Source organism: Equus quagga, chromosome 7 (genome assembly GCF_021613505.1).
Source record: "Equus quagga isolate Etosha38 chromosome 7, UCLA_HA_Equagga_1.0, whole genome shotgun sequence".
Taxonomy (NCBI): domain Eukaryota; kingdom Metazoa; phylum Chordata; class Mammalia; order Perissodactyla; family Equidae; genus Equus; species Equus quagga.
The window spans coordinates 105,180,701-105,204,232 of record NC_060273.1 but is presented as its reverse complement, the minus strand read 5'-3'; the positions used below and the strand labels follow the sequence as shown (position 1 = coordinate 105,204,232).

The 23,532-nt window shown below is 41.4% G+C and overlaps 1 protein-coding gene across 2 annotated transcripts in view; it reads right to left on the bottom strand.

The window, feature by feature from the left end:
• The window catches only part of EFNA5 (ephrin A5), a 270,735-nt gene extending 250,767 nt beyond the window's left edge, over positions 1 to 19,968 (bottom strand). For both annotated transcript variants that reach the window (XM_046666108.1, XM_046666109.1), the window contains exon 1: positions 19,817 to 19,968. In XM_046666108.1, the coding sequence (XP_046522064.1) occupies positions 19,817 to 19,941 (125 nt within the window). In that variant the 5' untranslated portion in view covers positions 19,942 to 19,968. The remainder of the gene's footprint in view (positions 1 to 19,816) is intronic.
• Positions 19,969 to 23,532: the final 3,564 nt, after the last annotated feature.

The following is a 23,532-nucleotide window of genomic DNA, read 5'->3' as shown; positions in this document are numbered from 1 at the left end:
GCATTGTATATACACATGGCCTGACAATTAGCTCCCAAGAACGAATCTACGAAACCTTTAACCTCTGGTTGTACTAATTATCTGCTGTGGGCGCAACAGTTGTGGCTTGCTACCTCACAGTCCATTAAATGCTCAAAAAAGAGGAATAAAAATGGGCATTTTTAACCCTCCTTTCATATTAGCACACAGTCTCCATCATTCTCTTCCACTGTGCCTCCTCGGAAACTCTGCCCCCAGGTCACCTTTCAACATTTTGCTGAGTTCTGTGAGACAATGTGTCACTCCACACAGGCTGGCTAAGTGGTTTAAGGGCCACTTACCTGCCAACTTCAAAGTACATGAAACTCAAGTTTTCTCATCTGTGCAACAGGGATCATTACAATACTTCCCTCATCAAAGCTGTTGGCAGGATTAAATAAATGTTAATGATAGTGAAGTCTGTAAAGCACTGTGTTTGGTATACAATAAGTGCTCAATAAATGGGAGCTATTCAGAAATACCTCCATTTCTAGAAGGGCACAGGAGCACTTCTGTGGCCTGTAAAAGCAAAAGTGAATCCCACTGACTCACCTCTGAGTAAAGACCAAGGCGCTTCCTGGGGGTTTTGAGAATCTGATCACAGAGCCATGGGGCTCCTCAGGGCCCTCTCAGCAACTTGCGGAGGTGGGCAGAGCCCCAGACGCTAGTCTCTCCTAAATTCAGCCTGATGTTTGTTTGCTGCTTTTTGTTTTTCTTTTTTTCTGCTTTACATTTAGGTTTCTGCTGATGATTTTTGTGAATAATGATTTTTTGGCTAAAAAAGAAGTTTGAAAACAACTGCTCAATCCATAAATCAGTGAAACAATCCAGATATAATAGAGCCCCCCCCCCGCCACGTTCCATCTGGAAATATTAAAATTGCCCTGATTTTTACCATCACACCACCTAACCACTTATAAACCAAGCCTAATTTGAAGACCATCAACATTTTCCAGTATTCAGTTATATTTACAAAGCAATTAAACAGTGGCTAAGATATACAACGATGCAGAACAATTATAATACATATGAGAACCCTGTTGATTCATCCATTATAAAGAATAATCCATCATAATGACCCTCCCTGTTGATACTAGAAACAGCCTCACACTGACACCCCACAACATGGCTAACCCACCTTTCCAGCCCCTGCTTCAGATCTTTCACCAGATCCCCTTCACTCTGTATTAACTACTTTCTATATACCCCCAAATCGATCTACACAGTCACAGCCAGCAGGTCCTTACTCCTGTTGCTATGGATCTCTGGAATATTCTTCTACTACTTCTCTCCATCTCTATTAAAATCATATCCATCATTCAGGGCTTAGACTAAATTATTCCTCTTCCAGGAAATAGTTCCTGATACCCTTGAACAGACATACTTTCTGTTAGTCCATAGCATTCCATGCTTTATTGTGACATTGTTTGTTTGTTGTTCATCACTAGTGGCCTGAGTGAAGGACAACATTTTGATCACTGCCTTGACAATTAATGAATTTTCTAAATGTCTTGGTATTTGCCTGCATGTGGTCTCTAGCACCGACACACTCACATCACATATGACAGAAGACCAGGCATATGAGACGAAGGGATGCTTACAATCTCAGTCACAATGAACAACAATCCGCATATGCTATTGGTTTTACTGGGTATTTATTAAAAATAACTTTGCAGTCAGGACACATGAGAATTTCTCTTTAAGCCTGTTTACTTTTCCAGTTAGTAAATGTACCAGGATGGTTTTCACTAAAACATAAGTCAGCCAGCTGTTTGTTTGGGTTCTTGAAGTGAATGGTAAAAATACAGGCAGCTTTTACTCAAAGTACTCCACTTTAAACAAGGGAATCTGTTCCGTATTTAAGTGATTTAATTTTCTTTTTAAAAAAAAGTTTCAATTTTTCATATAATACGAACATCTCCTCTTCAGAACTTCAGAACTTTCATTTAGATGGCATATGGTTCTCCCTCACCCATCTGATACCCCAGGGATGCCAAAGCACTTAGGAGACCCAAGAGAGTGTGTAATCCGACATGACAGCTGAAGGAGGAAAGGCTGACAGAAGCATCAGAACAGGTATCAGGGAGGGAGGAGGATTATTCTGGAGTCCAGGTTTACTCCCTATCTTTCTTTCAAGTCTACCAGAATGCTACATTTCCTTTGCCCTTGAGAAGACAGCATCACTGGCATGAAGGTTTCACTCAGAGATGGGCTGGACCCACAAAGACAAACAGCTTCATGTACCTTGAACTTCTCTGAAACAGACAGGGTGAAGAGTAGTTTTGCACTTCAGTCTCCCAAATTCTCTGTAACCCGGCATAAGCTCCTGCTGGCTTTGTAGTCGGCTTCCCTTTCCTCGATGTGGCGCATTTATGAGTTCAGCTGTGGGCTCTGTTGATTTCCCTCCGCAGCCTTCCTCCTCTTCCTCACACATGCATACTTGAGCCCCGCTTGGGGTGCTGACTAAGCAGGAACAACAGGAAGCTTTGAGCAGACCTCAGGCCCAGACCCAGTCAATATTTACTTCAGCTTGGAGCCACTGTTTTAAAGCTCCTTCCAAGCAGAACTCAACAGTGGGGAGTCCCCAGAGGGTTCTAGATTTTATTTTAACAAAGGGGCAGGGGGTGTAGAGAGAGAGTAAATAGATTACTGGCCACACCACTTTCTCAGAGAAAATAAGGGAGGCCGTGCAACAAAACGGGCTAGACTTTCAATACTAATTAGCAATGTATAATCAGAAAAACCAATCGTCTTCCAACACTGATCACTGCCATCTTAAAAAACTCCCTATCAGGCTGCAGTGCAAATTCACTTAATGTGACCCCTGGATATCTTGTGAGCAGGGCCCTGATCCTATCAGCCACCCAAAGCTCGTCTATGTTTGCCTACTCGGCCCAGAATGGCATTGCAAGGACTCTGGGTGAAGTGAGTTCAAACTCTTTGACTGACTTCCAAACGGGACGTTATGCATACTACCAATTCAAGTGTGTCCTAAAAAGAAGGTGTGATTACCAAACACCCTGAATTCAGAGTGTGCTGTGGTAAATACTAGTAGGTGTGTCTGCTAACTTGGCAATATTAGGAAGGCTGATCTATGGCTTTGAGGGGTGTAACTAAAAAAAAGTCATAAACACTCTTTTCCCCCCAGTGAAAGTGGCTGACTATAGGTTGGCGGCTGGGAGGTGGGCTGAGGAGGGATGGCAGTTGGTTCTAATACTATATAAGAGTGAATGGAGTTGCCCGTGGACTTACACTGCCCTTGGTTGAGATAAACGTAGAAATAAGCTCTCTCTATTAAAAGTAAAACTATTTAATATTTTTGTATTTGATAGTAGGTTTAATTTTTTTTTAAAAGTCAATTGTCATAAAACTAACCTGAAGTGACAGCTGGGCAATTTTACTAAAATGATTAAGGTCATATAAAATGACTAGAGATTTCAGCAAGATACCTGAGGAAAGAAATTCACATTTGTCTGCTGCAACCAATTATAATGCTCGTTACTCTAGTCAAACCAATAAGTAGACTTTGTTCTTTTTGCTTAAAGACCTAACTATACGTTCCATTCACATTTTACGATATTTCTGTAAGGACAAAGTCAAATGATCTGAAAAGTTTAATAAGAAAGAGATTGAAGAGGATTTGTAACGGTCTAAACTCAAAAATTCTAGTTCATGACATCGTTAGTATTATAGGGCAGTTCCCCATTGTCTATATTCTAAACTTGCACAGTCCTCCCTCGGTAGCTACAGAGGGATGGGCTGTAGGATCCCCGCGGATACCAAAATCCAAGGATGCTCAAATCTCTTACATGAAATGGCAGAGTGTTTGCATATAACCTATGCACATCCTCCCATATACTTTTAAATCGTCTCTAGATTACTTACAATACCTAACACAATGTAAACACTATGTAAATAGTTGTTATACTCTATTGTTTAGGGAATAATGACAAGAAAAAAAGTCTGTACATGTTCAGGACAGACACAACCATCACAGGCCTTTCCAACCACAGTTGGTTGAATCTGCAGTTGCAGAACTTGTGGCTAGGGAGGCCTGACTGTAAAATACATTGACATAATTCGGTGTTTCGAAATGAGAATAAAAAGAATTCAAACCACCCTTCCTCCAACAAATATGAGGTAAAAGGTTAAGTATACTAGGATTGGCCTGTTTTATTTTGTGCATCTAAATTCATCAAATGCACTGGAATATGTTCAGCTCTGATCTTTACTACATTATTTATCATATTAAAAAAAGCTAAATAATTAAAATGCAACTCAATCCAATCATTTCAACATCTTAAGGAATTACTGGATTGCTATACACTCAATTTGATCAATCAACATGTTCTCGTGGAAGGAAAATACTGAGTCAGCCAGCTGAGATGAAGTCTCTGGCTGGTATTTTTTAACTCATATATGAGTATAAGGAATTATTTTCTTAATACACAAGTGTCAATAACTAAGTCATCAAAATTTAAACGCCTTGACTACCCTTTTGCCAAGAAAGGAGGCCTGGAACACAGGAGGGATTATAACCATTAATCATTCATCAGACACTGAGTCCAAGTAACATAAAATTACAAAGTTTAAAACTTGAAATAAACTCATAACAAGCTCATTCCCTTGACAAATCTTCATTTCCAATCTAGCAGGACAAAAGAAACTCACTTTTGTCTGAAACAACACAAGAGCAACAAAGGTCAGTCTAACATTCAGGTGAGCAAAGCAATTCTATGTATTAAAACACTGTACTTTTAAGGGAAATCCGTTACACAGAGTTATCAATGTTCTTTCAAATAACTGGTATCGCTAATACTGAATTCAGTATTTTTATTGCTACTCGCTAAGTGCTGCCCTCAGTTGTCACTAAATATCTAGGTACAGCACACAAGGATCATTGATAGATTCCCTAATGAATTCCTTTTTTTTTTTGGCATAAGTGAGGCTTATACCTTCAGGAGCATAACGACATTATAAAATAATGTAAGTATGTAAGTAAATGATTGCAATTTTAAAACAAGTCACAGGCACATTTGCTATTTTCCTAAATAACTATAAACATATGAGGTAAAACCTGCTTTGAATAACCACTAGACAATTCTACAGGAAAGTGGCCCTTTGACAGTAATGTGTTACTCAGGTTTCAATGCATTAAAATGTGTTCCTTGACAAATTCTGTTTCCTCTCTCAGCTAGATGCTGTTATGATCTATTTATGCTCCTAACACCAATGTGTGTATAATTAATACGTACTAAGTTTAAAAGCCGTTGATAACAGGAGTTTTTTAAGCAAAGGCGTCAAGAGGCTAAACCCTGTTCTTCTGGCAGCAGGATTTAGAAGAATCCAAGGATCCCAGGGATAGCCAGGCTGCCTGTAAGGAATAGCCCCAGACAGGAATTGATTTGTTTCAACAAGCTCCTCATTGGAAATACAAGCTTTCTCCAAGAGGGTGTCGGTATTCATTAATTTCTCCTTTGAGATGGAGATATCTCATTATACCTGTGAAGTCCAACGCAAAATATCAGGGTTTTAGAAATCAAAGAGGAAACAATACAGAAGAGACAAACTGAGAAAGGACGAGAGGGCATTAAAAATAAACCTGACAGACTTTACAAAGGAGATCCCAAACTCCTTTGTGGGAGGGTCCCAGCTAATTTCCCTCTCAGGTGTCACTCTTCGCTCGTTATTACTCTTGTAGAAATCACAAGATAAAACCTAAAATGTGAATTCCTTTCAAAGAAAACCCAATGGAAATACATAAATCATATATATCAGGGACAACATATATTACAAAATAATACAACTCAGTCTATCTTTTAAAAAGTCAACTCTTCCATGTTGCTTTGAAAATAAGCTTTTATTTGTAAGAATGTATTTTCTACGCAACTTACAAGAATATAAAGAATTATAAAGTGAGATGCAGTGCCAAGAAAGGTGACCCCCTTAATCTCTATTCTTTTTATAATAGTTTTTAAAGTCCTGTCACAGATAAACTTTCTTCAAATTTTCACAAATCTGAGGGAGACATTATTTTTATTATGCCCACTTATTTATTAGCCTGAAGAAACTGAGGCTCAGATAATCACTAAGAATGATGTACTTATGACTCAACTAGACTTGAAATTTAACTAGATCTGAAATATAACAAAAAAATGTTAACAAGGACAATTGAAAAATCTAATCTGATGTAGTTTTTTTAATATCTCACTCTCTGAGTCCTTGACTGTATAACACCCAAAGCGATTCAAAATTTTATCCAAAACAGCTATTATAAAAACTCAAAACAAAAAAAGTACATGAAATCAATGCTTTTACTTTGTGCAGTCAAAACAATCTGTAAATGTACCCATATGAGTCTATCTAAGAACTTGGTTACAACCTATTAATCTGATGACAAATCACTGTTAATAACCTAGAGTTAAATAAAAACCATTCAATGTATTTATTTTCCCTTTTTGAAAAATGGAGGGGAAAAACAATAGAACTGTTGAGCATCTTCTACTTTACCTAAACATGGCAATGACCACAAATCTTAGGTATATTAACTCCATTTTGAACAAAGCTATTCCTTAGAGATATGCAAATGACTTCATTTTAATCAATGAAGATATCTGATTTCTAAATTTAATAATCTTCTAAGCACATAGCATATTTCTCCTTTAGAAACCACTTAAGTTCACACACCGTCAGAGAAGATTCTCAAATTTCTTCACCTGTGACAAACCCTAAGTGAGTGTCACCTCAAAGTCATTGTCTCAGAATGCTTATTTACACCCTGGTGAGCAAAAATATAAACCTATGAAAAACAAACAGAACAGTAATGTCTTGATTTACTATTCTCAATAATATTCATAGTTCTTATAAAACGCTACCCAGTGTTTTGCTGAAATCCATTTTATCAAGGATTTAAAAATGGAAAGATCTGCTTCTGTTTGATAATTAACTATAAAAAACTGTCAATAAAAATTGCTATAAAAGTGAAAGGATAATCGACTTGAATGCTCACCATCTTTTCCTCCATTTGTTTGTTTTCATAAAAATATAGCTGATTTATAGAACAAACAGCTTCATCTTTCTTTTTATAGTCGTTGCACAGAGGTCTATCTCAGTTAAGGAAGTCTACCTACTGAGGCTTTCAAAGACTTTAAAATTCACTTAGATTAGTAATATTGTATTTATAAACACAGAGTGAAAAACACCAACAACAAAAGGTAAGCAGGTAGAGTAACTGGAATCTAACTAGTTCCTTCCTTTACTTGTTAATACAAGTATCACATAATATTTGTTTTGCAAAAGCAAATGATAGATGTGCTGTGAAAAACGCAGAAGCATATTAACAGACTTTATACCTAGACTCTATAGAAACAAAGATTTCTCACTAAGAACACTAGAATCACAGAATTTTAGAGCAGGAAAGTATTTTTCCCCCAAGTCTTCTTATAACTCCATTGGCAGTGTAGACTCCTATAGGCCACCCACAAGAAACCCAGCCAGTGGAAGCACAGAAAGCGTTAGTCATCTTCTACACTGAATGTAAAATGAACATTTTGGGTTCATTTAACCATATGGATTTAAATTGGAAAGTGTTAAAAATCTGTTTCTGAGGTGTAATTCTGGCATTGCTACATAAAATACACCTGGGGAAGGTTTGCAAATAAATATCCTTAGACATTTATGATAGGATCCACCTTAAACTTTTTGGACAAAGGCAGTATTTTCACTTCAGTACAATTTGTGTATGGAGAGCAAGACTCACAACAAAATCTCTATTACTTCTGTTGTGGTGTATTTTTAAAGATACATAAACGTGAGTGTAAAAATCTATTTTGTTTGTCTGAGATTTGAGGTAAGGTGGCTAGAAATGAAGACTACTAGGCCTTAAGACAAGTAACTTTCACTCATGCAAACACTAAGCCACTTTAGAAACTGTAGAACTATATAGAAAGTTCAAGGCAAATACAACCAAGAATCCTTGATGAGGAGCCAGAAATAATCTCTCTCCCCATGGACTTATCTAGAACTTTGCTGCTCAAACTGTGGCTCATGGGCCAGCTGCATCAATATCACTCGGGAGCTTGTTAGAAATGCAGAATGTTGGGGCCCTGCCCTTAATCTACCGAATTAGAATCTGTATTTCAACAAGACCCCCAGAATATCTGTGTGCACATTAGAGTGTGAGAAGCAGTGATCCAGAAATTGCTAACTGAATGCTTCATGATGGCTGGGACATTCTTTATACGGTTTACTGCAATATCTCCAGTACCAAGAACAAGACCTGGCCCACAGGGGACACTTGATAAATATTCGCTGAATAAATCCATACGTGAAGATCTCTTATAGTATTTTCCACTTCGTACTGTGAATATGTGTATAAAATCTTTATATCTGCACAAGACTGCAAGTTTCTTAAGGGAACATATGCTCTTATTCCTCTGAGTCCGCTGTATGCCTCCCAGTGTTTGCATGTATCACTCAATAAACATTTCATCGATTAACAACTTTTAGAGATTCAATATAGGAATATATTATTACTGTTAGATATTAGCTATAATATTGCTTTAATGTGAAAACGTTGGAAAAATAAGTTTAAATCAATATATAATTCCTGAATTCATCTATTTGACTTTGGCTTTGGCTTTAAATATAGAAAGAGAATTCACCCTAAGAATCAAAATAGTAATGGAAAACATCATATAGGGCCAAGTCCTGATTCTATGTGGTACCAGAGAACAGGGCTGGCATGGATGACTGAAACCCAAAATTGATTCCAAAACCTCATGTTATTCAATAGCCTCAAAGTCTTTTCTTACCAAATCTCATACCAAAGCTGCTATACATTTCAGAAATGTCATTTTTAGTTTTATTTTCTTCCTCAAATCCACCCACGGGTAGACAGGCCCAGAGATTAAAATGGGTAAAGCCGTCAAAAGAAAAAGACAGTGACAGATCTACATAATAAACAAACAAATGATTAGTCCTCAAATAACCAGATATTAACACAAAACTCTAGAGCCAAGTAAAGAAATAACAATTTGTAAAAGAGATAATTGTAAGAAGTAATCAGATATGTTAATAGGATAGATGTATCGATAACAAGACCATCCCAAAATAATACTCAAAATAATGAGATATTCAGAGTCATAAATATTGCTGGTTTTCTCAGTCCATGTTACAAAGCAGGGAACCCCTCCCCAATAAAGAACTGCTTTGTTTCTTTTTAATTAACTGAATTAGATTATCCTTTATACATTTTTTTCTTCAGAGAACCCAGAATTTAAAGTTAAACCATCAGATATATCTGGCCCCATATCCCCTATGTATATATTCAAATGGAATATCCCCTATACATATATGCATCCCCCCCCCACACACACACACATACACACTGTCATGTTGTTTTCTCAAGAGTACAGTTGACAATGGTGATAGCAGAGTGTGTAATTAGTTTTCATTGTTCCCCTGACAGCTACAGTTCCATACAGATCCTTTTCTTTTTATGTTGTAAATGTTATGGAAAAAATACACTAATAACAGGCATTTAATTATGGATCCAGCAACCATAGTGGAAACATTGCCAGAAGAAACTGGAATCTCTGGGATAGCAAAAACATATATTTGCTGGCGGGGGAGAGGTTGTTCTTCAATTATAGTAATGCTCAAAACACTGATGACAGGCATATGATGGAAAAACTTTTTAAATTGTTCCCCCAGTCTCTGTCGACAATAAAGTATGTATACAATGCTACATCAATATTAAAACCAAGAATAGTATCATATCTGTACTAAAATATTAATAAGAATAAAGGCATTGCTTATTAATAAGGGAAATACCCTTTAGAAGAGCTTCATGTTTTGATACTATCAGCGAAGAGTAGTACAAAGATTTAGTTTCAAATTTTGTTTTTGGCTTTGCTTTTCACAGACTTAAAAAAAATTAGCACTTGTGATATCAAATATCTGGGTGCTACATTCCCTGAGGCTTACTTTAATTTGTTTTATACAGTATTTAAAATAAAGCATCCCCCAAGTTGCTGTCACGGCAGACACCAGATCTGTCACTGAGGTCCTTTCTTGCCTGATTAATTAGTAATTGGGAGACACATTTTGGCAGCTTTCATTTCCCTATTATTTTCTCTAGTTTGACACAAAACCCTGTCAGAAGCACCACTATTTGAACTGTACCCTGCTTAGTGCTGGGTCACTAAATTTTAATAAATGGAGCCCCCACCAGAAAACTACCGAAATAGGCATAAAAGTTTATTGAAGCAGTAACACTAAACAAATATAGGAAGAAAACACTGAATGCCACAGTAACTAAAACATTAATGGTCTGCCTGAACCCAGGGATTATTGGCGAGATTGCAGACCAGAGACTAAAAGAAGAGGCCTTTAACAAAGCCACTGCTTTCATCCGTCTTTAAATATACATATACGTATATACATGTAGCGAAATAAAGCAGACAAACACCTTGGTGCAGCAGAACCATACATCTGAGCCTCCATTATCCCAACCAGGCAAAGACAGACAGAGACTACAGGGATACAGAACCCATCCAGAAGTCACAAAAGCTCTGTCGGAGCCAAACAAAGAAATATTTTTCATAAAAGTTAAGGTGAGGAACTTAAAATTGAAGCTAAAAAGACTGATACTTCGGAGAGCTGCAAACAGCTACAGAATCAGTTTCAGGTTCTCCATCTCAAAGTGTCAATCCCTTCAAAAAAGCATCCTGCTACGATGGTGGCTCAGGACACTTGTGTGCCACGGCAGTGGCCGTGCTGTGTGGGTCAGAGGTCACAGCTTCCACATTCCGACATCTGTCTGTATTTTCTTGCCCTGAAACAATAGAAGGGGAACTAGGCTCATTTGCTCCCACTTTGTTTAACCTAATTGTTAAATACAAAGGATTATTTCCCCATATTTAGAATTATTTTTCCTTTTTTTCCCATTCCCGTTTGTCTCCATAAAATCACATACTATAAAAAACTTAACCAAAGGGTTAAGTCCCCTATACATTGTTTGCTAAAGTTTGGTAAACGCGACAAAGTTGTATATCCCACTGGCGTCGACGGACCTGAGACGTCAACTATCATGTCCACCACCATCAAAATGTAGATAACAATTTGCACTGTAATTATCCAACCAAAATAAGCCATGACTTATTTTATTCAAACCACAAAACTGCATTTTTAATGTGAGAAAATACTTTCATCTACTTTTATAATATGTATTTTCATAATAAGAGACAAGCACTAATTGTTAATTACAGTTTCTGCATATATATGTCATTAACAAAACTTAGAATGAACACTCTGACAGCTGAGAAGCAGCAAGAAAAAAAGTATGAACGTTAGTTCATTTAAAACAAAAAGGTCACTTTGAACACTCAGTTATTTTAGTCTTCTCCACCAGCCAGTCAAAGAAAAACAGATGATGGATATCAGAGGAAAGCTTTTCAGTACAAAAACTGTTAACTCATACCTGGACTTTAATAAGGAGTCTAAGAGATGTATATTTGTTCTTAAAACATGTATTTTATTTATCACCCTTTATATTGCATCTGCAACCACCAAAAATCTTTATTTCTAATGAACTGAAGCAATCTGTGACATAAGTAGTATTCAATCTGTGCCAGTTTAATCAGACTGACTGAGTCAGGTTACTCAAATTAATCTTAAGGAAGTTCTGTTTTTACTGCAGTACATGGGAATAACGTTCCCAGCATCATCAAACAGATGCAGTAGCAAGAAGTGTAGTATAAATTTTTGGTAAAGTTTACTAGGCCACATGTTCTTCCAAATGTATCCAGAAATATAAAACATGGTGGAAAATACAGCAGACTCAGTTGATATACTGTCATAATTTTTAAGAATAAATATGAATTTACTTTCAAAATAATGTTCTGTAAGAACCACAAGAATGGCTTATTAACAAGATAGTGAGAGCCTACATTTCAGGGACAAAAAGGCTCTGACTTCACATGATGCTTCTTAAAGCACCCCAAACGCTTCGTTTTTAGAGGTCCCTACATTTTTATCAATGCCTTTCACTAGGGAAAGATTCCTGGTACCGCTGAGCAACTTGGAAAAAAATGTCAACCAACAAATAAAAACGACTACTTAGTATAGTCAGAAAAAGGAAATCAGGATTTGGGGGTACCATAGGGGTTATTAATACATTACTCTGAATTAACAGTAAATTATAAGCTTCAAGAGAAAAATACATATGTAAACATGGTACAGCCCAACATTTAACATGAAAATATAATATGCCCGGGTTTAAAATATATTATTACCAAGTTAAAATATCCTTTGTTTCAACTAAATACAAGAAGATAACATTTTAGCGAGCTCGCAAATAAGATAGAGCTTTAAATGTAGAGTTCTGCCAAAATGATTATAAAGTGGTTTAGTCCTTTTCTGTCGTCCATATTCATTTCCGGACCATTTTCATGAAAGAAATAAAATCGGTCTTAAAACAAGATGGCTGCTTCTAGGGGAGAGAAAAAAAAAATGCTGATTTAACTGAAAGCCAAAACCCCAGCTTTTCTAAATCGAGAAACAAGAAGTTACTCATATTTTTTCCTAATCTCCAAGTACGTATTCATACATTTCCATATGGAAGCCTATCGATTACACTGTGCCGTTATTTAGCAAGCATTAAATCATTATTTTGCATTAATCATTAATAGCAAAGCAATTTTTTAAAAAGGTCTAATCTTTGCGTGCTAATAACATGATCACCCAATGCATATACATGGAGATATCACAGGACCAAAATTCCCACGTATACTTCATATCAGAAGCATGATCATCAGTCTTGGAAATCAGGTCACTTGATAAACAATAATAGGAACAACATGGATATCTCATATCTCTCAAAGAACCCCATCATCAAATGCTCAGTGACACCCTGTTACAAATAAATCAACTATATTTGGCTTTCTAAAGTAAATACTCTAGGAACTTAACTGTTAGACAATCTCTCCTTGATTTGCACTTTGCTGACCTTCCTTGAAGCAAATGGCAGATTAATTCTATGACATATACATAAAAATTAGAAATATTTGCCTCCATTTTAAAATAATTTTGAAATAGATTTTTTAAAAATCACTCAAAACTATTTTTATTTCTCACTTGAGTGGAAAATAAGACCTGACAGTAACATTTTCTTCAACCTGTCAACTGTCAATTGTATGAAGGATGTTTCTAAAGATGACAAAGGTTTATTTTTCCTTATTGAAAATGATAGAATTCTACCTGAATGAAAGCTGAGCTAACCATCACTGTGGTATCCTACTGTCTCTCAGCAACTAGCTAACTTAAGGAGGAGTTTTCACTATTTTAAAATAATGTTTTTATTGAAATCTATGGCTCAGTGTTTGAAAACTATATTAAAAAGCCTCAAAATTAATAGTTTACATCCACATACATTTTAGATTGGAAAATAGTGCGCAGACTTCAGTTGTTTCCAATAAATCCTTCAGTGTACAATAGGATTACAGATTATCGGGAAGAGTAAGATATAAGGAACTTTTTTGTTTATACTCAAAACTATGCGTAACAGTTATAGTACAGAAAAACTTGGATTACCACTTTTTAATTTTAAACAGTGGTTCTCTGTCATTGTGCCGCCTGTTTAGGACTGACTTAATTTTGAAAACATAAATGCAGACAAATTTAAGAGGAAACAGATCTCCTGGTAGTGAGTAATATCCCATTCAGAAACACTGGAAGCTCAAATTAATCACAAGAAACTTTTCAACAAAACAGCTCAGGATATAGGTTGAGAAGCAGACTGAAATATAAATCTAATAATATAAATCAGGCCCTTAAAAGAGACAGTAATTTATTGATGTTTAGCTGTCTAAGACCACCATCGTAAGACAAATTACTAAAAGCGAATATTAATACCTCATTTCTTAGACTCCTCTTTGAGGTTTTTATACCTGAATATGAAGGTGTCATCCGTCACAAATGATCAAAAGGCAATTTTTTCTCAGTTCGGGAGACTGATCCTGACTCAGTGTTCTGGGTAAGTGGCCAGCGCCTTCCTCACTGTACTTAGTGACATGTAGGCTTCCTTTTCAACATGGACATTCTAATCAGGGCTGCTATTTTAACAGTTTGTATACTGTTTTTGAAAAGAAAATTGATAACATGTAATCAGTCAACACAGAGTGGTTGATTACTCAAAAAATAACACAGCTTTTTAAATCCTCATTGCTACTGGAAATTATTTAAAACAAACACAGAAATGAAGAGGACCGAGTGGCATCTTTTTAAAACATTGTTAAGCAAATGTTTTATATGGGGGGGGGGAACCCACTAAGCAACAGACCAAATGCTACCCACACGTAAAATTCTGTTCTTAACATTTTCTTATGTTTTATTCATTTCATATTTTAATATTTTCTCTCTCTCAAAGGTACATTCTTTTGGCATATACTTCTCGCAAGCTTGCAAAGGCCAGGACTCCTGAAGGACAAATTGTATTCATTCATTTTTTTGGCCCAGCATGAAGCTGGTAGCTTGCTTGGTTCAGAGCAACAGGGGAGAAAAGGAGGCGCTCATCTTTATCAGTCCCTCTCCAACAGGAAATCAGGCCAGTGGGCAGAATGCAATGAAATGCCTGTTCAGAAGGCATCTTGCAAGATTAAATGGCAAGAAATTCACGAGGTTCATTTGCCCCCAAATAACTAAAGTGCTCCTTCCAAAACTGATCCTCAGCCCTCAAAGGTGGAAGCCTTTAAAACTATTGATTATCAGCCAGAACACACGTGGCAACAAGATATTCGTTCAGTGAGCCAATGGTTTAGTTAATACCACCAAAATCAACTAACAAGGAGTAATGAACTACTGAAGGCTCTCTCTGATTCTTTGAATCACAAGGAGTTTATTGACCTTGGTCTCACACTGGAAATGCCAAATTAGACTGTACAGCAAAGTGTGCCTCAAATAGCACTGATGTTCCAGTCACCTAAAAAAAAGACAGTTGACTACTTCTGCTGGCTTATTATGAATATATAACATAATGCATAAAATGGATGGAACACAACATCTCAGTAGCTAACTTTGTTTCTCAAACTTCTATGCAAAAATGGCCAAAAACAAGAAGCAAACTCGTCTTTTAAAAATTTCTAGATTAGAAAAAGGGAGAGGGGGCAGGATTCACTTCAGGTCTCCTATAAACAGATATGGGTAAAACTACGGGATATAAATCTCCATCATGCTATTTTATTTTTATCCCGTTTACATAAATTCTGATATAAATATCAAAATAATAAAATTACCCTACTACATCCAGTAAAGTGATACATTATACTGAGGATTGGAGTTAATATAATTAAAAGATCCTAAGTAAAACCTTTTACTTGAAGAACTTTCATGTTTCTAACATATAAAATATTATTTGAAACATTTAAAATTTCAAAAATAAGGTTAAACCTTTAAAGTTTGGTGATAAAAATCACTCAAAGCCCAGATCAACTTTCCATCTTTCCTCAAAACAAATTCTTGGATTTCAACCAAATTGACTTCATTTATTTGTCAGTGGAAAAGGCACAGTGCTGGTATATTGGTATACATATAATAAAACTGATGGCTCAGATTTTTAAAAATAAAACAAGTGAATTTTGAAAGAGGAAAAATACCCAAGGGATTATGATTAGGGAAAAAAATGTTACTACTTCTCGCTTTTTAGCCACATACACATAACCCATACTGCCCGAAGGATCTGAGAGTATTGACCTGGAATTCTCATCACTTTCACAACTCCAAGATCACGTTAACAGAACTAAATGGTGTCAATTACCTGCTACTCTAACTCGAACTGTTTAATTTACAAGTCCCTGCAAGAGTTGGAAAAGTCCAAAGAAAACATATGATTAGGTTAAAATTTAGTAAATCCCAGATGAATTATAGATTTTTTTTTCCTTAAGAGAATAACCTTTTAAATTGGTGATACTCAAACCTTAACAGAAGCAAAGCACCCAGTGAAGAGAAGCAGGATTCTTAGAGCACGGTGATTATATTTGCCACTGTATTATTTTACTATTCCATCCATTAATGCCAACCAGGAGGGGACACGTTTAATAATCCTAGCATCATTTTGAAAACTGGTCAAAAGAATCCAAGAACTTTCCAATATACACACAGTGTTTAAAAGAATATTCTCAGTGGAAGCACCAAACTGTTTATATAGCACACTTCAGATTAAGAGACAGGTTCTTAATATTGAGTCATCTCTATCTTTCTAAGTGTAGCTACTAAGGGAGAACGTAAATAAAGTTTTATTACTGAAAGTCTTTTTAGAAGTTACTTAAAAGCTTTTTACATTCTTAAAGAAATTAAGGACAAATAGTTATATTCTCCTTGATTTGGATTTTCATTACTCAGTAACACGCCAGTTCAGAATTCAGCATACTTTAAAAAGATCATTCTATTACTCTATTTAGGTGAACTCATACAACTTTTCAAATTTCTTAATATAGAAGATTCATTTAGGCAAATCTTATCAGATATTTCTATTCAGACTGATTTCATTTGCTATTTCAGAGATTTGTGCCAGTTCAACACATAAAATCAGTCTGTCCCACCACCTAATAAATACTGGTAACTAAAAAGTTATCAGCATTTGAAAATATCCACTTCCCAAAAGTGAATACCTGGGAAGACAGATTCTAACAGTAAAACTATGTGACAGCAAATAAGTTTATTATTTTTCCTCTGTGAACCTAGATTTATGGATGCTTATGGTATCAATATGCCAGTAATGATACCCAACACAGCTGATAAACTCCTACGACTACACAAGTTACACAGTAAGATATTTAAACCCTGTGAGCAAGATGTAATACTTAATTCTAATTGTATCTAAAAATAATTTCAAATTGAAGTCCAGTGTAAGCTAAAATATATTTACTTCATTTTGCAACAGTACCCATTATCAGCTTAATGTGTCCACCGAACTTTTCTTCTACGAGGAAAATATTTAAGCTGCAATTAAAGTTTTCCACTTGTTTTCTAAAGACTGAAGTCTTCTGGTTATACTACTAGGTTAGCAAAATCTTAAAAGACAGAATTTACGTAAAACCAAAAGGCATAACTAACTCACTTTACAAAATAATAACATATATGAAAAGGAAATGTAAACCATTGACCTTATAAAATTTTGCAAACCCCTGCTAATTTTCTAAAATATTTCTTCAGTCTTTCGTAATAAACTGCTAATGTTTCTTTCTAAATCAGTTATTTTGCATTTGTCTACTTTAAAATCACATCCAAGCTGACTTTTCTTACTGCATCAAAAAAGCACCATCTTACTCAACATTTCAGAGATAAATCTGCCTACCATTACATACTTTTAAAATTATATTATTTTTTAAAGTCAGTTTTACTGTGATAACATACAAAGATAAATGCATCCAGAAACTCCTAAGAATACTACAGTTGGAGCTGAACCTCTTGTGGGTGGGGGGGGCAGGCAGGTACATCATTTTTTCTTTTGAACATTATCAAACTGATAATGATCAAATAGAAAGGTATTGCCACAAACCTCAAATTAAAATAGTGACTTGAGAATAGTCCTGGTATTTTAAAATTCTACAGACTAATTTAGTCTGTGCAGGTTCAAAGCCACCATGGCATCCTGAGCAGAAGAGTTTTCTGCAGGAAGGGCACATCTATTAAAAAACATGACCTGTGACAAAAATCAATGTGCTAATCTCAAACCAAACAACAGTATCAAAAGCATAAAACAGAGATAACCTAAGATAAAATGTCCTCAAACTAACTCAGACTAGCTTGACAGGTTAAGGAGGAGGGGGAACGTGGGGGTGCTGCTGATTCTTCCTGTTTTAACCCAGGATGAGTGGAACACCCAAGTATCCAAATAAATGAATACTATGAGAAAAAGACCACACTGTGAAGTTTGGAGTGGGAAAGAAAAAGACAACCAAGAGCAAAATGTCCTAAATTCAACTAACCAATTTCACTATTTTATTTAATAAGGTGCTAAAGTTTAGAAATATAAATTCTTCTGTTTCAATATGCTGTCTAATAAAGCCCAAAGGGGAATAAAACCAACCAACATAATGAGACTTGCTTTTAACACCATCACAACTGGAAAGCTTGCTCTATTTGTCTTGTCAGCTTTAATAAAAGGCATCTCCTCCGGCAGGATGGCTTCCCTTTCTCTTTTCCTAATAGTGGTAAGTGGCATGTCAAAGAAAAAAGAGCTCCCCATCCAACCACCCACCTCCATGAGACTTTTTTTAACCAAACTTTCAGGGATGTCTCCACTTCTGCCAGGCAGTGGGTGCAAATAGCACTTGGGCTACCTGGATGCGACTATCCTTCCAAGATTAGCAGGGCGGGGGGACTCTCTCTCTGTTCGGCAACCGGTGGACCGCTTCTGGGGAAATCTGTTCATCTTCATCAGAGCTGACATTACTTCAAGCGGGGAATACCTCCCATGCCTGCACAACGAGGGAAGGCGGGAGGCTGGCGGAGAGGGCTACCGGGAGGTAGGAAGACTTGGAGGCGCCCGCGGGTCCCCTCTCCCCAAGCGCGCTGAGCGGGGAGCAACCACACTCTCCCCTCGGCCTCCCGCCTCTCTTCTCCCAACTGCCACTCCAGCTCAGGGAAGAACCTGGGATTTAGGTATAATCGATGCTATTTCCGTCCCAGGTGGGCACCGAGACCAGCCCACAGCTGGAAGCTGGCCTCGGTCCCTGAGAGGCAAAGCAATACGCGCCCGGCGGGGCCGACTGCTGCCCACAGGCCCGGGAGAAAGTAAGGCTCGGAGCCGCTCTCAATAGGGAGAGGTCCGCCCCGCACTCTGGACCACCGCCACCCCCAGCCCACATCCCGGGTCCGTGAACAAGGGAGGTCCGCGGTGGTCAGGGTCCAGCAGGCGCGCTAGGGCGGCCCGGGGCGCCCACCTCCAGCCTCTCGCGTACCCGGCGGGCTCCGGGGACGCCCGCAAAACGGTTCCAGGTAACCGCGCGTATTCCTCCGGCTGCACACCGCCAGGCCGCGAACGACGGGCTCCCACCTCCCGGCGCGGCCAACTCCAGCAGCTCGCTCCGCACAAATGACGTAACCCGGCATTAGATCAAACTTTCTGGCACCTAGAGCCCACCGAAGGGTGGGGGAGGTGGGACAATCCTCTCTACTGCCAAGCGCGCCGGACCCAGACTGACCCAGGGGCCGGATAATTTCCTTGCAGTTCAAGAGGAAAATAAAACCCTAAAGCTTCCGTTTCTCAGTCCCTCTCATTTACCCCAGCCCGTGCGCTCTCTGAGCGCACCGGGAAAAGGGAAGGAGAAGGAAAAAACAAAAAAAAACTTTGGGGATGTTTGGCGGGTTCTGCCCGCAGTCCCTGCGCATCCACGCTCCAGGCGGAAGCTCCTGACGCCGCGCACCCGGGGTTCCCCTTGCCCAAGCCCTGCGCCCAGCCTGGGATGCTGGCCAGCCTGCCCGGGCGGGGAAGCGGAGATGTCTTGACTCCCCGGCTCCCGCCTTTTCCGAGTCTCCCCGCGCTCCGCAGAGGCAGCCGGGCTGGGCAGCCCCGGGGACTCCCAGGGGCGCCCGGCCTCTCCGCGGCGGCTTAACAAAGAGGAGCGCGACGGGAGCGCTTTCAGCAGGCGCCTCCAAAGCCATCAGCGCCAGGGCGACGCAGGCTCCGAGGGTGCGCGCCGCCGGCGGCCGGTGCGCGCCGGTCCCCGCCGTCGCCGCTCCTTCCGCAGGGCCCCGAGGCACGGATAGCCCCGCTCTCCGCCCCCCACTGCCTTACCTGGGGTTGCTGCTATTCCAGTAGACGGCGTAGCGGTCGGCGACGGCCTTCGAGCCCGGATCCTGGCTGAACACACACATCCAGAGCACCAGAAACACCAGCGTCAACATCTCCACGTGCAACATCACGCCTGGCCAGCGGCGGAGCCCCCGACGCGCCACTCCGGAGAGAGAGCAGGGACCCGGAGGGAGGGAGGGAGGGAGGGTAGGGGCGAGAGAGAGCGAGAGAGCGGGAGCCAAATAAATATGAATAAATAAAAATGAAGAACGAGAAAGGAAAGAGGCGCACACCCAGCTGGGGAGGGGGAGGAGACCGAGAAGAAAAGAAGGCGGTGGAGTGAGGAGGATAAAGACAAACTCGCACCCCCACTGGAGGGTTCAGGAGGAAAAAAGGAATCGCAAGATGGAGAGAAGCGTGCGTGTGTGTGGTGGCGGCGGCGAGGGCGGGGGAAGGGGTGCCAAGCTGTGTCTCGGGCGGCGGCGGCAGGCCAGTCACCCCGGGAGAAGGAGGTGTGCTCCGGGCCGGGCGGCGGCAGCGCGGGTCGGGGCAGGCGGCGGCGCACGCTGCACAGTCACCGGGAGTTGCGCGCCGCAGCCGCGGGGAGACATACACCGGCCCGCCGGGCCCGGCTCAGCGTCGGCGCCACGGGCTGCGCACGGCTCCGCCGCCGCCCAGGGCCCTCGCACTGCGCCCTGCTTCTCTCGAAGTTACTTTGGCGGCCGGTGGCAAACTGCAGGAGGAAGGCTCCGTGTGGATGGGGGGCTCCCGGGAGTCTGAGAACCCCCCCTTCCCCCGCCTCCTCTGTTCCTTAACCGGGCGACCCCTGGAAATCTCGGAGGAGTCGTAGGTAGTGCGGGTTTGGGGCGGTGCGCCGAGAAGGGTGAGGATCCGGAGCCACAAACCCAACCCCGCCGGCGTCCTGGAACTGGTTAAGCGGCAGCTAAGCTGGCGAGGAGCGGTCTTGCCTCGCAAACCTCAAAGAAAAGTTTGGCTCTTCGCGTCTTCCGGCAGGTCCCCCGGCGGAGTTGGACTGCGGCGGCGGCGGCGGCGGCGGGAGACGACACCCCGGGCGCTGGCGGAGCCTCGGGGATTTCTCGCGCGTGCTTTTCTTGGCCGGGTGTGGGTGCACCAGAGTGAATGAAGAGCAGAGGTTACGAACCAGCCAGCCAGGCGGAGCTGGGATGCCCAAACCTGCAGGACGACGCCACCCCAAGTGTTCGGCTGGAGAGCGGGAAGGGAAACAATCACTTTCAAATGAATCGCTCCAACTCGTGGATGGGCTGATGTCAGTCTCCGATCGCCTTCCGGGAGCAAGACAGAGCCCCCAGACGCGGTGCCCAGAGCCCCGGGTGAGCCCTCAGAAGTGTCCCTGCGACTCCGACTGGTCCGGCCCCAAGCCCGGCAACTTGTAGAGATGCATCAATCAGTTTGAAATGGGAAAAGAGAAAGAGAGAGCGCACGAGCGAGTGGCACCTCCCCGATGACTACATCAGAAAACCTTCCCGATTCTCCCGCAGCTGCTCCTCTTTCCCTCCTTGGGCACAGCAGCAACAAGAAGTGAAAACCACCAACCGAATCCTAAAATCCCTACCAGGCGGGAAAATAAACTTGAGTGCAGCAGTAGCACGAGCAGCACGAGCAGCCCGGAGGGATTGAAACGTCTGGCGAGAAGTGGAAAGGGGTAAAAGTCAGTTTTGTAAAAGAGAAAAAAAAAAGAGAAAAAATGCTTTATGGGAAAAATCTCCTCGGGCACGCCCCCTCGTTAATGACCTGCGTGTAAAGCCGACAGCAGCGGCAACCCAGCAGCAGCAGCCGCACCGGAGCGCGAGGCCGCGCGCGTGAACGTGGACGTGGGCGGCGCGGGGGGTGGGGCCGCCCGGGCGTGTAGCGCAGGGCGCGGGGCAGGCGGGTGGCGGGAGCGCGGGTGTGAGTTCCGGGCCGAGCAGGGGGAGGCGCCGCCAGCCCGCGCCCAGCCAGCGCTGCTGCCGCCGCGGTCCGGGTCATGTGGGCTGCTTTTTTTTTTTTTCCTTCCGTGCAGTTTACTTGCAAAGGGTGGGGGGATGGCTGGAGCAGCCAGTTAGGGAAAGGCCTGCTGTTTGCTTACAGATCGAGGTTTTTTCCTCTGTCTTTACTCCAACCGGATTGGTTTGCTCCACGAGAAAGAGGCGTTTTCCTAATCTCCTCCCTTCCCCACGCCTCCTACCCCCTCCCCGGCCCCACCTTCCAGAAACCTGACTAATTGAATTACTGGGAGTGCCAAGGCGCCTTCTCCTCCGCCCGAGCTCAGCAGCCGCCGAGTAACCCTTTGGATGCTGAATTCCGTCTGGTCTGAGCAATGATTTGACATCTTTTTACCTGAGAGCCGGGTCTTTCAATTACAAAAGAATCGGTTCCCACTCTGGCCGGAGAGCCGAAAGCTCTCTCCCGGGCCCCTCAGGTGACATGAAGTCCCAGCAGACGGCCTGGCAGGGAACCTCAGGGAATACGTGTTCTTGTAAATCTCGGTCCTGTTCACAACGCGCGTTGCCCGGCGCTGGGTTATGTGGGAACCTGAGCATCTCTCATGTGCCTTTCAACTCCCCTCTTCCTACCAGGGATTTAAAGGTTCATGAGCAGGAAACAAGACTTTTTTTTAAAAAGTGATACTCTGAAAACACATTTTTTTTTTAAATCGAGAAAATCACAGTGTTAAAGTGATTACAATTCAGCGCGAACCTTCAGCAGGGAGGAAATGAATGCGGCAGGGGAGCCCCTCAGAAATACCTTACCCCTCTTCCATTTCAACCCCGAGGTTGGTTCGCTCCCCACTCCCCAAAGGATAAATGCTTTGAACAAACCCAGTGCGGGCAGAATCGGAGGTCGGGAAAGGAGTTCCTTTATTACAGGAAAAGGCCTCGAGTCCCCGCACTTCTAGAGCAGGTTGCAGCGCCTCGGCCCCCGGCCACCACCGAAGTGCGATCGCCTGACAGCGAGGCAGTCCCGGCGCCTCGGGACGCGCCCCCCTGTTCTCCAGCGCCCGGGGAGCCAGCCAGGCGCCCGGCGCTGCGGGGCTGCGAACCCTCGAGACTCGCCCTCGCGGGGCTCTGCGGGCTCGGGCCTGCGAGGTATTATTCTCTCTTGCTCTCTAGGGAGTTTGCTTCAATGGGAAGGCCTGATCCCAAGAAAGAGAGCAATTTAGTTTTGTTCCCAAACCTGCCTGTTCTCCCCTTTATTTATTAGTCCAATAAAATAAAAAATCCAGTTCTCCCTCCTGCGCTTTCCAGTGCTCGAGTTTGGGCTTTCCAGGCGCTTCAGAGCTGTTTGGAAGCGTCCAGACGCCCTCCAGTGGCGGGTCTGCAGTCCGCACCTAGCGTGGGTATTGCCTGCAGCTCAGCCGGATTGAGTTTGGTAGAAAATCTGGGGTCGTGATCAATAAAGCCTTGAGGGGGAAAGGAACAGTTCACATCGGCGTGGAATTACCTGGACGTTATGAGCTCTTGCCTAAAAGTTGAGTACTTTTTCAATTACAGAAATTTTTCCTACCTGAAGAGATCCTGATATTGTCCCAGAAAAGCAATTCTGTTTGGGACTAGATAGAAATTGCAATGTGTGTAATTACACACTCCACGACAGACCACCCTAACAAACCGATCACCTTCCTAATTAAAAAATACATAAAATCAGAATATTAACACAAATGCTTCTCTACCATCTGTACATTTCACAAAATTTAAATC